This window comes from Pristiophorus japonicus, chromosome 3 (genome assembly GCF_044704955.1).
Source record: "Pristiophorus japonicus isolate sPriJap1 chromosome 3, sPriJap1.hap1, whole genome shotgun sequence".
Taxonomy (NCBI): Eukaryota; Metazoa; Chordata; class Chondrichthyes; family Pristiophoridae; genus Pristiophorus; species Pristiophorus japonicus.
In genome coordinates this window covers 261,482,221-261,497,086 of record NC_091979.1, presented here as the reverse complement: position 1 = coordinate 261,497,086, position 14,866 = coordinate 261,482,221, and the positions used below count along the sequence as shown (strand labels likewise).

Here is a 14,866-nt window from a genome sequence, read left to right as displayed (position 1 = left end):
ACTGTGAAGATGGATACAAAGTATTCATTTAACAAGTCTGACATTTCCTTATTTTTGATTACAGCATCACCTGTACCTGTTTTTACTGGGCCTGTTTTCCCCTTCTCCACTCTCTTCCTCTTAGTATATTTATTATTTTACTGCTATCCCTTTGATATCCCTTGCAAGTTTCATATTCCCTATTTGCACCCTATTTCCCACATTACAACAGTGACTGCACTCCAAAAGTACTTCATTGTCTGTAAAGCGCTTTAAGACGTCCGATGGTCGTGAAAGATGCTGTATAAATGCTAGTGTTGCTTTCTTTTTCTCTTAGTACTTTGTATCCCTTCTTATAGCTCTACCAGTTAGCTGGATTTTGACTTTTCCTTGCATTTGTGTAAGCCTTTTCTTTCAGTTTGATACTGTTTCTTACCTCATTTGTTGACCATGATTGCATAACTACACAAATGGAGCTTTTGTCTTTTAGGAGTATATACTGGTTTTAACTTGCACCAAATACTTCTTTGAATACGACCCACTGTTTCTCTGTGATCATTCTGCCCAGATTACTGTGGTTAATTTATGTCTCATCCCTTCAAAGTTTGCCAGACTTCCATTTAAAACCTTGGTTTGTGACTCCCTTCTCTCTCTCAAGCTAAATATCACAATGTTCCAGTCACCAACACTGACACCCATTCTGCTGAGCAGCTCATTCAAATATTTAACAAGGAATTTAAAATACTGCTTCTAACTGAACACTGTAAGCTGAAATAAATGTGAACTAAGCTCTTTAAAAAAGTTTATTTGATCATTATCACATTGCTGTTTGTGGGAGTTGCTGTGCGTAAATTGGTTGCCACCTTTCCCATGTTACAACAGTGACTACACTCTAAAAGCACTTCATTCTCTGTAAAGCACTTTGAGAAGTCCGGTGGTCAAAAAAGGCATTATATAAATGTAAGTCTTTCTTTCTTTTTGGCCGCACAAAACTGATAAAACCTTAACTTTGACAGTTGCAAGAAATAATTGTGCCTATCAAACGATTTGTGTTGCTAATCGCAGTGAATTCTTACATTTAGACACATGTGTAAATCAAGAATGCAGAAGGAGAACTGAAATATTTATTTAAAAGATTTAGTGGTGAGATGCGCATTGAGATCTATAAAAATATTATGTAAGCTTGATATTTTGTATGTTTCTGTGTCAGAACAGATAGGAATGGATGATGTGTTTTTGTCATATGACTTTTTTTTATAACAATTATTTTAAGTTAGGATAGCACAAACAAGGTGCTATCAAAATGAGGAAGTGGTCAGTAAGGGCATGCAGTATAAGATAGACAGGGCCACTAATCTGTAATGATCACTGCAGAAATTCCTTGGGGAAGTATCCTCAGCCCAACTATCTTCAGTTGCTTTATCAAAGTTCTTCCCCCTCCCCCACCCAGCGCAAGATCAGTTGTTGGGCTGATCGTTGACAATTTCACAGCGGTCAGCACCATTCGCAACTTCTCCGATGCTGAAGCAGTCCGTGCCAACCTACAACGGAACCTCGATAACCACCAGACCTGGGCTGACAGGTGACAAGTTACACTTGCACCACACAAGGGCAAGGTAATGACCATCTCAAACAAGGGAAAGCCCAGTCATCTCCTCCCGATCTTCAATGGCACTACTATTTCCAAGTTCCCCACCATCAACATCTTGCGGGCCACCATTGACGAGAAGCTTAACTGGGTGATCTACATTTACACAGTGGCTACAAGAGCAGGGCAGATGCTGGGTACTCTGCAAGTGACTCACCTCTTAACCTCCCTCACACCACCCCCCGCAACCCCCACCCCGGCCTCCAAAGCCTGTGAACCATCTACAAGACTCAAATCATAAGTCAGGTGGAATGATTGAACATTCACCATTTACTTCGATGGGTGCAGCTGCAACAATAGTCAAGCAACTTGACACCATACATGCTGGAGCAGTTCACTTGATCGCGCCCTTGTCACTGGACTCAATATTCACCCCCACCACCAATGTGGCTGCCCGACGTATGATCTACCAGACGTGCTGCATCTCACCAACTCAATGATTCACCAAGTTATTGCTACCTGTACTGGGAAGGACAAGAGCAGCAATGTTGTGGGGGCACCATCATCTCCAAGTTCCCTCCAAGTGGCACACCATCCTGGAAATCCTACATAACACCTTTGTGGGAGCATCAACACCAAAAGAACTACAGCAATTCAATGAGAAGGCCCATGACCACCCTCCCGGGGCAAGTTGGGATGGGTAATAAATTCAGTGTTCCCAACATTACCCACATCCCAGGAAAAATTATATTTAAAAAGTCAAATTCTGTTCTTACTGCAGGGGATTCTTGGATCTTTAACCTGTGCCTTGAGGACACAAATTTTGCGATTCTATTCATTTTTCCATGAAAACCATCAATCAATGTCTTTGGGCATGATTAGTCACTGGGCGATGGTGCAAGGTTAATCACAAAACCAATCAACAATGGCAATGTGCAGGAGATGATTGCAGTCTATCCCCCACACAAACCAGCTGTTTTAGTTATTTTTAGAAGAGTGTCATGCCACAAGAGAAGATTAAATGAGATTAACGTTGCATGTTTACTGGTATTAAGAAGAAGTTCCCATTTACTTCACTACTCTGTTGAACTATAAGGACACAGTAGTGGACTATACAGCAGCTACACCAATATCACCAGGTGTTAGTAGAATAAACCATAATTGCATCATTAGCACAACAGGCAGTCCCTTCCTTTCAAGCAATTTTATAAATAGCATTAACATGTATTTTAGCAAAGGCAGTTACAATGATTATTTATCTTCAATATACCACTGCGCTCTGTGTGCGTTTACAGTTTTTCTTAAAGAAAGAAAGAGGCCATCTGCAAATCCTGTGTGGTTGTTATGCTGGGTGACGAGTTCACTGCCCAGACAAGTTATAACTTCCTCGAGTAAAAAATGTAAATAATAATCCTCTCGAGGCACTTAGCATTAAAAGAGCCGACACGGATGCCAAACCCCAGATCTGAACTGAGCAATTTCTTCTCAAATCAATGAATGGAGAGTCTCTCAGGCATTCTTCCACTTGTGAAGAAGGCTTCCAGAAAACATCCCATCTCCATTGTGTATGGGCATAGCCAGGGGGCATCACTTGTGCAGTAGCTGCTATGAATCCTTTGACCTCATATCCTGATGTCCTTTGTCTGTTCCCTCGAACACGATCTAATATAAAGTACACAATGTACAAAACAGCTACACATTTTTTTAAGCTAAAAAAAAAATTCAATACTGTTAAATTATTTATTTGGTTGCAGAAAGGTTATTGCACACAGGATTGTAAACCAATCATGTCCATTCAAGTATTAATAATTATTGTCTTTTCTTCTGTATTTAAAGACTGCACCAAGGAAATGCAAAGAATATCACCAATACACTTGCACTGATATCGCACCTTTAATGTAGAAAAACATCTAAAGTCGCTTTACAGAGGCGTAGGCAGATAAAAATTGACATCAAGCCAAAGCAGGAGATATTAGGAGCGGTGACCAGAAGCTTAGTCGAAGAAGTAAGTCTTAAGGAGGCTCTTAAAGGCGAAGAGGGAGGTGGAAGGTTCAGGGAGGGATTTACAGAGCATAGTTCATAGTTGGCTGAAGGCACGGTCGCTAATGGTGGCATAAAGTGGAAGGCGGTTGTTTAGAGGTCAGAGTTGGAGGAACAGGGTGTTCTGAGGAGATGGCTGGGCTTGATGAGGTTACAGGAATAGGGAGCAGCAAGGACATGATGGAACTTAAACATGAGAATGAGAATTTTAAATTGAAGGCTCTGCGGTTGCAGGTCCAATGTAAGTCAGCAAGGACAGGAGTGATGGATGAGCAATACTTTGTGTGGGACAGGATACAGACATCAGAGATTTGGATGAACTGAAGTTTATGATGGGTTAAGGATGGAAGGCTGCTCAGGAGAACAGTGGAGTGGTTGAGTTTGGGGGATTGACAAAGAAGTGGGTGAGAGTTTCAGCAGCACAAGGGCTGAGGCAAGGACAGAGATGGTCTTTGTGACGCAGAGGAAACGGGTTGGAATAGGACACCGAAGTAATGAACAGTCTGGTTCAACCTGAGACAGTGGCCTGTGATTGGAACAAAAGGATACAGAATTTGTGGTGGGGGCTGAAGAGATGCCTTCAGTCTTCTTAATGTTTAACTGGATGTCAGATAAGCAGTCTGACAGCACTGTCTATCACTGGGTGTTGTCAGCGTACATATGGAAGTTGACCCCATGTCTTCAGATGATGTTGCCGAGGAAGAGGGGGTGCCAAGGATGGATGCTTGGGGGGACTCCAGAGGTAACGGTGCAGGAGCAGGAAAAAGATCCATTGCTGGAGATACTTTGGATAGCCAAGAATGGAAGCATTCAAGAGCAACCTCACTGAGCTGTGCAACAAATGTCGGGCTTTGGAAGAGGAGGGTATGGCCAACCATGTCAAAGGTTGAGGAGGATGTGGATGCAAAATACACCTTGGTCCCAGAGAATGTCAGAGATAACAACAGTTCAAGGACTTTAGAGAGGAAAGGAAGTTTGGCCGATAGTTTGCAAGGACAAGAGTGTTTTTTTAAAGGATGGGGTGATGACAGCAGTTTTGGAAGGTAGGACAATACCTGAGGAGAGGCAACCATTTACAATGTCAGTTAGTATGGACTAACGTGACTGGACACATTTAAACCGTTCCCCACACCCATCTCCATTACTAATTTAAACAACTCCACTTAGATGCCTTATAACTCCCTGAGCACCTGTAAAGGTTATGTTATAAGAGTTCCTTTTCACATCCTCGGTTTATTTAGTGCTTGTGTTACTGAAGATTTGTAAATGCTTCAATCGTAGTTGGCCTCTGATGAATTAACAGACAATACTGAAGACTTTATCTTAAAGCAAACATTCTGTTAGAATGAAGAAAAGAAAATTCTCAAAATAAATTGCTGCCATTTTTTTTCCAGAAACGATTAATAGCACAATACTGTACTAAACATGTAATGTAAAGCAAAACAAATACTAAAAAGCCTCAAACCCATTTTAAGAGTTCCATTGCTCATAGAGGAATTGTACAATTAAATAGAAATTATAACATGGAAACAGACCATTCGGCCTAATCAATCCATGGTGGTATTTATCCCCCACATGAGCAGTAGTTTTAATCCCACAGTCCTGTTCCCATCTCCCTGTATTCCCTTTTCCTGCACCCACCTATCTAATCTATTATTTAGCAATGGTATGATCTCTGCCTAAATCACGAACGCCAGTAGTGCATTCCGCAGCTTCACAATCCTCTGTGAAAATGGTTCTGTTCTGTGGCCTATATTTCTTACATCTATGTCCCCTTGTTCTTGACCCTTCAGTCACTGAAAGCAATTTGTTTCTATCTATTCAGTACAAGTCCTTCATCATTTTCAACACTTCTATCAAATCGCCCTGCACTCTTCTTTGTGCTAATGAATACAATCTCAGGCAATCATCAAGGAAGGTCTGATTTATTGTCAGCCCTACCTACTGAGCCCCAGCTGAGAAATTAGTCTTAAATTGAGTTGGGTTTCATCTGCAGGGCAATTCTAAAATTAACGGGTGGAGGTCCATAAAACGGGTCCACAGATTCACAAAGTGACCAAAACTGTCAGAAGGTAGAATGGGCTATCAATATTATGTATTTTGGAACATTCTTTAGTGATTATTTACTCTGTTGATAATTAACTGCACTTATAAACTTCAACTGAGTCACCAAGCCAGCCCATAACTTTGTGGAATTCCAGAGAGATTTATATTCTGGCTTTCTTCAGAACATCACTGTTCCTAGATTATTCCAGAAAGGCAGAATTATATCGCAAAACCACAGTTTCGGCGGCGGGCAATTAAAATCGTCCATGGGACTTACGCACTGTGGTCCTGCTCCCTGCCCACAGTTTCCGAATTTAACCTGCTCTTCTGGGCAGGAGGGAAGGTACCAGCCAGAAACCGATGGGGTCCTTCTTTAAATATGCAGATTGAGCTCTGATTATGTTATTTGCACCACCTCCCCCCTGCACCATAACCCCCCGCCACACCACCCAACCCCACTGCACCCCCCCCCCGCACCACCTCCCCCCCCCACCATCCCCCCGCACACCTCCCCCCCCGCACCACCACCACCCCCCGCACCCATCCCCACACCACACCACCCCTTCCCCCACCCCCCACACCCACAAGCCTTAGCTAAGTGTCAGTGATCGTCCCTTTGGTCTCAGGTAGTCGCCTGCTCCTGCCAACTTTCCGCTCATGCTGCCGCTTCCCACCAGTTTTGGGTGGGAATCTGACTACGATTATGCAGATGAGGTCAAGGAGTTAAAATCTCCCGGGCTTCACGCTGCTGAGGTCGGGACAGTTTGTTACCCACATCCCTTTGCCCCACCACTGGCGACCCTGTCTTTAGCCACCTTTGTCTACGCTCTGAAATTCCTTCCATAAACTCCTTATATCTCAACCTCCAGCTCCTCTTTAAAATCCATTCTGTAATTGAACTTTTGGTTACTCTTCTTAATATCTCCTTTAGTTCAGTGTCCATTTTTTTCCAAATGCCTTAGTCAAGGACCAAGAGACATTTCTCACCTGCAAAGGTGCTATATAGATGCAAGCTATTGTTTCTTCCATCAAGTTAACCATATTGGTTTGTCTGTTACTAGGAAAAATTATTCTGCTAACTCATTTACAAAGGGCTGTTGCTCTGTAAAATAGTTTTGAGATGGCAGCGGCTTTTGACACTTGGTTGATAAACTGAGAAGTAACTAGTTCTGGAATTTCCTGACATCTGGTGTGTACAAGAGGCCAGAACACCAAATGACTAATGTCTGCCACAATAAAATCTGATGAAGGGGAAATATTTGGAAGGCTACGGGGAAAGGACGGGGGAGTGGAACTAATTGGACAGCTCTTTCAAAGAGCCAGCACAGTCACGATGGGCCGAAGGGCCTCCTTCTGTGCTGCATCATTCTATGATTCTATGATTTGTGACCATTTAATACCATGGCAAACAGTTTCTGTCAAATAATTTTTTTTAAATTAGTTTAGTGGCTAGTTTTCAGAATCTGAATTCCCTTCATCTGGCAGCATTGCACCATATGCAGTGAACTGCTAGTTAAAACAGTTTAGCTAGCTAGTGGCAAGTTTGTCGCGACACCAGCTTCATGGAAATAAGATCATTGTGTTTCCTAGATAACATTTCATTCAGTATCCTCTAACAATTTTACACTTTAACGTCTCTAAGGCTGGATTTTCGGTATGTTTCCGCCTTGGTTCATGAGGAGGGGCGGTAATGGCGGCGAGAATGGTTTCCGGGCGGCGGTCAGCTTACACCGCCCCGCTGGTAAACGAGTTGCCGGTTTTGCGGGGCCACTGAGCAGCACCATCCAGGAGTGCAACGCCACCGCTTTCGACTGTGCTTTGAGTTTTGTTCGACGCTGACTGTCTAGTACCCTGTAGCGCGTCGCAGTGGGACGGCCTGGAAAATCAGCGGTGGTGAGTGAAATCAATAATGAATGAGGTACGGTTGATTGTTTTCTTTATTTTTATCTTTGCGATTTATCCTAATGTGGGGTGCTCAATGTTTTTTGTGCATTTTGTGGCGATTCTTTTTTCCAGAGAAGCCTCTCTTAGGGCACACCGAGGCCGGCGCTTTAGCAACAGATTTTCAGTTGCTCAGCCGGCCTTGTGCCCTAATATAGTTGTGGAACACCTCCCTTAGCACTCTGCCCCACACTCAGGGCCCAGCTGCTAAATTTTGTGGCTGCAGATGCAAACCATTTCCTGGCGTAAACTTTACCATCCCGCCGCCATTGCTGCCCGAAAAATCCTCCACCTGAAAGTCCAGCTCAGAATATCAGAGGTGAACTGCATTAGCTCCCCTACACAGGTTTTCTTCTATCCCTATCCAGGAATTCCTTCCAAACACTCAACAAAGCCAATGTGAGTAAATGGACTCAGCTAGTCTGGCTCTTTGTTTTAAGAAGCACAAATGTAGCCTATATTAGCTCTGCATTTGAAACTTTTCTAATTTTACAGCAGAAAATACCTCTTGGTGTTCTAATCCATCCTGCAAACTATATTTTATGTGCTATTTTGGGAGTTTATCACATTGAGTAAACATACTGCACAATTATACTATTGGACCATGATACAAAATAGTAAACATTTCTCATTTCATCTGTAAATTTGAGTTATAATACAACAATAACAACTTATATTTATATAGCACCTTTAACATAGTAAAACGTCCCAAGGCGTTTCACAGGAGTGTTATAAGATAAAAAAATTGATACCGAGCCACATAAGAAGAAATTAGGGCAGTATGTATGAGTAATAAAGTTCATTGAATAACATATAAACAACATGACTGACTCTCTAGAAACCATTACTGTTAATTACAAATGGAACTGCCTAAAACTTAAGTAAATGCTTCAAGAAGTGAGGGTCCCTAAATCATGAGCATTGATGAAGTACATAGTTCACAAAATGGAATGACTGAATAAGTTTAGATTGTGTACAATGCACAGAATTAACAAGCAGAATGTTAAAGCTCTTTAGTGCTTGTAGAGGCAAAAACTATATATATATATGTGTGTTTAAATGCAGAAGTTAAAATTGCCTTTGGAAAGAAAATGACCTGGAATTAAATAACAATTAATAACACTGTACCTTTTTCATTCACCATGACCATCTCATCAGCAGTAGCTCCAGTAAAGACCGTAAAACCAGATTTATATCTAACAATACTTTTCGAGCAGGCAGCAGGGTTAATGTCCCTAGTTTCCAGTTAGCTATGGCTGAACAGCAGCAGCTAAGCAGTTCTGACAGCCTAAAGCAGGGTCCGAGAGTGACTGGTTGTCAGGAATCGCTGTGTATTCCCTATGTGGACTCTGCCCTGCTGAAATAACCATTCACAGCTGCTGTGTAGTGAATACAAATTCCACCGGTCTCTGTCGTCCTGCCCCTTCAATGACACAAACACACATTCTTTAAAGGCAGACATCAGAAAAGTGCAGGGGTGGGGCTGCTGTCTCTGCTGTTATTTTCAATGTTTGACCTCTGCAAAACAGATAAAAATTGCTGAGGGTGGAGGCATTTTCACAGCTGTTACCTTTGCATGAGAAAGCGTAACGTGTGTACATGGTTCTCAATTTGTCGTCATCTTTGTTTAAGGGTTTAAAAAGATAGCTCAGAATTCTGTGCTCCCCAAGGTGAGGCATGACAGTGCTGTGTAATCTTTCCACAGTGCAATCTTTCCTGTCCTTGCCTAATTTATCATTACAGTATCACCACAATCATCACTTCTCCTAAATTTCCTCTCTTGCTCCTACCATGTATGGTAGCATAGTGGTTTTGTTACTGGACTTGTAAATCAGAGGCCTGGATTAATAATGTGAGTTCAAAATCCCTTCATGGCAGTTTGAGAATTTGAATTCATTTAAAAAGATCTGGAAATATAAAGCTGGTATCAGTAAAAAAAACAAAGCGACCATGAAACTATTGGATAGTGGTTCACTAACGCCCCGTAGGGAAGAAAACTTGCTGTCCTTACTCACTCTGGCCTGCATGTGACCCAGTCCCAACCCAACATGGTTGACTCTTAACTGCGTTCTGAAGTGGCCTGGTAAGCCATTCAGTTGCACCAAGCCGCTATAAAGAAGAACAAGAATAAAACTGGACAGACCATACAAATGTGACCTAGGCATCGGATCAGGACACGACAAACACATACCCAGCCCAATGGACCCTACAAAGTCCTCCTCACTAACATCTGGGGACTGATGCCAAAGTTGGCCCACAAACTAGACAAGCAATAGCTTGACATAGTCATACTCGCTGAATCCTTCACCATCTCTGGGTATGTTCTGTTCTACTGGCAGGGCAGACCCACCAGAGGTGGGGGTACAGTGGTATACAGTTGGATTGTTGTGGCACTCAGCATTGACTCTGGACCCCATGAAGTCTCGTGGTCTCAGATCAAACACAAGCAAGGCAATGTCCTGCTGATTACTACCTACTGCCCTCCCTCAGCTGATGAATCAGCACTTCTCTATGTTGAACACCAATTGGAGGAAGCAGTGAGGGTAGCAAGGGCACAGAATGTCCATCCCGAGAATGAACATATAAAGCTCCTTCCCATTCTTTCTCCTTCCTGTCTCCTTACTGTGTTGAAATCAAGATTCATTGCAGCATCTCCGACTCTAAGCCACTCTTTCCCGGGATCTCTTTTACATTGCACAGGACACCATGCTAGCTTGGCTGGTTACCAAAAGGCAGACCTTACACAGATGGCCGAAGCTGAATGTAAAGCTATCAGGAGGCAGAAAAGAAACACTAAAAATGTGTCTTCATTCAGCTTAGTGAGTGCCAGCAATTCTCCAATTAGCTGTGCAAGGCCCACACTTTAAAAACCTTGCACATTGTGGAAGCAACTTCATTCTGCCTTCCTCCATACAAGCTATAAGATCAGGTTTAACTTGTTTTAGAGATAGTGTGGAGCTCATGCATGCTCCACTCTGTCACTGTGGCAGTTACGGTGCAAAAAACAAATGTATAATGAATGAATGATATCCTCAATTGCAATCTTAAAAGTCTATGGGCTAGAACCTCCACTTTTTTTGCATGCTTAACGCCCACTTAACCGCTGAAATGATGTATAACGCCCAGATATCGCCCATTTTGGCACGAAATGGAAACTGCCGGGCATTTTTAGAAAACTTATCGGCGAGCGTTACTTTCCCCATGTGCTTAACACCGGGAAAAAATATTCCCGCCCGCCCACTTTTTTGGGAGGAATCATCAGAATGGGCGAAATCAACGCCCATAATATCGCCCAGCGTTACTTTCCGCACTGAGATTCAATAATAGCGCCCGCCCACTTTTTTTTGTCGTAAAGAGCATATTTATCGAAACTAGTGGCCAAGAGATCGCCCTGCGTCAATTTCACCACCTCGCACACATATTGCCCACAATATCGCTCGCCCAAAAAAACGCCCAGAAAAAATGGAACTAACCGGAACTAATCACCGCTGAAATGATGTTATGGACACCATGTTCTACATCACATGTCGCATCCTTTAAAAGGCTGCTGTGCTTCAACCTCGGAGGAGTTCGGATGTACTCTGGAGGTCGTTGGAGTTGATGTGAACATCTCTACAAACATCTTGACCAGACTGTGACCGACTGAAATTGAATAGGTGTATTCATTGTTTGTGACAAATCGGTGGAAAACAGAGAGCTATTGCAATGGGGCCTGTCCTTTCTCACCGTCTCTTGGTGACCAATTACATGCAGCAGACTCGAGATCGCCGAAGGTACGCTCCACAGCATTATGTGCCCAACGTACGAAGTGACAGACTGATGAGGAGGACCAGACGTTACACCCCCTGCAAGTATAGGGACAAGGATTCTTACCTCGACTTGCCCGACACCACCTGCCTTCGGAGACTGCGCTTCCACAAAGAGGTTATCACTGAGGTATGCCAGCTGATAAAGGCAGATCAGCAGCCTGCCAGCACCATCAATACTGCACTGTCAGTTGAGGTCAAAGTCACCGCGGCACTGTCGTTCTACGCCGCGGGTTCTTTTCAGGCCACAGCTGGAGACATTTGCGGACTTTCTCAGCATGCCACACATTGCTGCATTAGACAGGTCACTGAAGCCCTGTACACATGCAGGAGGGACTTGATCAGCTTCCCTATGACCAGGGAGGCACAGAGTGAGAGGACTTGAGGATTCTCCAGAATTGCAAACTTCCCCAAGGAGCAACAGACTGTACGCACATTGCGATGGGGGCACCTTTTCAGGATGCAGAGGTTTTCAGGAACCGCAAGGGATTCCACTCCCTGAATGTCCAACTGGTTGTCGACCACCAGCAAATTATACTGGCAGCGAATGCTCAATTTCCGGGCAGCATCCATGATGCTCACATCCTGCGTGAGAGCACTGTATCTGACATGTTTAACAATCAGCCACAAGGTCAATGCTGGATGCTTGATGACGAAGGATATGGCCTCGCCACCTGGCTGATGACCCCCCTGCGTGACACCCACACCAAAGCTGAGAGGCGATACAACGAGAGCCACAGAGCAACTCGCAATATCGTGGAGAAAACCACGAGTGCAGAAGCAGCGCTTCAGATGCCTGGACCACTCAGGAGGCGAGCTCCAATACCACCCTGAGCAGGTAGCTCAATTCATGGTGGTGTGCTCCATGCTGCACAACTTGGCTATCAGGAGGGGACATTAATTGCCTGGTGATTCTGACAGTCCACCTCACCAGAGAGAGGAAGAGGAGGACAAGGAGATGGATGCTGACATCGGCCCAGACATTCAGGCTGACGCTGAAGCCATGCCCCCACCCCCCTGTAGACTGCCTGAAAGGGCCCATGGTGGCATGATAGCTGCAAGAGCCTTACGTCAGGAGCTCATCAATGATCGCTTTGCCTGAAAGAACGTTGGTGTTATTTACAAGGCTGACACACTGCTGGGTGTGCAGGTGATACATCAATGTTGGGCATCACCTTGGTGACAATTAAAGTTTAAGTTGATTGAAGTTAAATGTAATTATACCCTTTGATGTCAAGGAATCACCAGCGTGTAACAGTGTAGCTATCTGAGCCAATGCGCAACAAGGTTTTCTTAAATAAAAAACATTTAAACCGAACATTAGTCTGAAATCATCAGTATTTCTGTTTAAACCAACCCTTGCCCCCCCCCCTGCCCCCCCCTCTACCCCTTCCTCTTCCCCACCTGACTTCAAGCCACCTGGCCGAGGAGCTCCTCAGACAATGCTTCATTGGCAGCGGGGGGGGGGGGGGGGGGGGTGAGGGGAGTGATGGCCGAAACGCTGCTTGGACAGATACGGGGAGAACGGTCCTGAGGTGGGAACATGCTCTGAGCCAGAAGCAAGATGTTGCTGCTGGTTTTCATGTGTGGTTGGCAATGGGGGTGCGGCACCTTGGGGTGCAGTGCCGTGCTCTGGGACCACTGGAAGCCCTCTGCCACTAGTGTTCCTGGCTACCAGCTCCAGGGCCTCCTCCATCCCTTCCATGTTATATCTTATTTGTTGGACAAAAACTCAGTGCCAACTATTGTCTTGGTGCTTAGTAGGCTTTTTGCTGCTGGTGAATCTCCCTCGTGCCTCCCACAACAGCCAGACAAACTCACACAACAGCCACACACGCTTTCAGTGTCTCTGAGCTCCCTCTCTGTCTCCTCTTCTGCGCATGTCATGATGACCCTTGATCTCTTGAATCGCGGGAATTGAGCGTTGCCATGCCGTCGCTAAGGACGGCGACACTTTACAGCAGAAGGTCAAAAAAATTTAACGCTACCGCCCATTTCAGATCGCTCACGGTAAACGCCCATTTTCAAAAATGGAGACTAGGTGCTTTGAGAATGGGCGAGAAGCCGATGATCTGAAAACCTCTTTTTACCGCCCACGCTGGAAATATCACCCATTTTTGGTGATAAGCACAAAAGTGGAGGTTCTAGCCCATTGGCCTGTAATTTTCAGCCCTTATGGGTGAGTACCAGGGTGGCGCAAGTTCTGGGGTTTTCCTCTGCGAAGCACATGTGTGAAAACCCTGAACTTGCGATCTGCCAAGAATTTTCTTGCCTGATCCAACACATCCCCGGTAAAAGGGCAACCGAGGGTGGAGAGTTGGGCTATTTGCCCAACTTCTGCCCAGTGAATGCCCATGAAATTCTTATGCCTGATAAAATCAGGCATAAGGCCTGCTTTTACCAGCATAAGAGTTTAAAAAAACATTAAAAAACATTTTTTTCATTCATTTATACATTAACAAACTTGTGCAATAAGGCAACTTTATTTTTAGCCCCTTTAAAACATTTACATTTATTTTTCAAAACATAAAATGTTTGTTTTAAATACTTAATGAAATGGCATTTTAATTACTTTTATATATGATGAGTTTTATTTATTTATTTGATGTTTAAATGTATTTTGGGGACATTTCCATTCTTGCTTATGGGATTTCTGTACATACGGAATCCCCATAAGCATGAATGCGGATTCCCTTCTTTTATTGGTTGGGCCGGCCCATGTGATTCCAGGGGCGCTTGAGAGCTGCGTGCACCCCGCGGGTACTTGGACAGGCCCAGGACCGCCAATCTCCATCGTTACCGGACCACCAGGCACGCGGGCATTTTATTTGCGGATCAGAGTCATCTCGTGGGAAGCCTCCGACCGCAAATTCAGGGGCAATGTTCTGAAATACAGTGTTGTGCTGCAAACTCAATCTTTCCTCAGAGTCCTGAGAGACATTACCCAATCAACTCCTGACTTATGGATCCTTATTTACTCAAGGCTTATCTTTACCGGGCTCTACCTATAAACTGCTAAAGCTCATTTAATTTAAGATCCTTAACTGCTGCTGGAGAGAAGACCAATCTTCAGTCCATCTCTCTAGACTGGATTTAAACCCAGGGACGCGAGGTGAAAAATCAGGATTCTAAACCACCGTAATACACAATTCCTATCTTCCATTTTTCTTCCTTCAAATTTTTTTTAATGCATCACTTTTTCATTCTTGTCTTGTCTGTCCTCTACATCTATTTTTTATATTTAAAGGCATATATTCAAAAGAAGGCTCATTTGTGAGTCTAGTATTAGGTATTAACAACTAAATTAAATCGGACTACACCTCTATTATTTTGTTCAATATAAAGGGCCAATATATCATGCCACAGATCAACATTTTCTGGCCCATTATTTTTCGACTGCGACCCTACTGAAAACTAACATTGGTTCCAGCACCTTTCCAGCCTCAGTGCTAAGCCAACTGTTACC

At 43.9% G+C, this 14,866-nt stretch overlaps 1 protein-coding gene across 8 annotated transcripts in view; it reads right to left on the bottom strand.

The window, feature by feature from the left end:
* ablim1b (actin binding LIM protein 1b) overlaps nt 1-14,866 on the bottom strand; it is a 569,062-nt gene that overhangs the window by 350,564 nt on the left and 203,632 nt on the right. Inside the window, exon 1 of one of the 8 annotated variants that reach the window (XM_070876583.1) lies at nt 8,723-8,957. The exons of the other annotated variants lie outside the window; for them this stretch is intronic. Coding sequence (XP_070732684.1) covers nt 8,723-8,744 — 22 coding nt within the window. The 5' untranslated portion in view covers nt 8,745-8,957. Of the gene's footprint in view, nt 1-8,722; nt 8,958-14,866 lie in introns of those variants that run through there. 8 annotated transcript variants of the gene reach the window in all.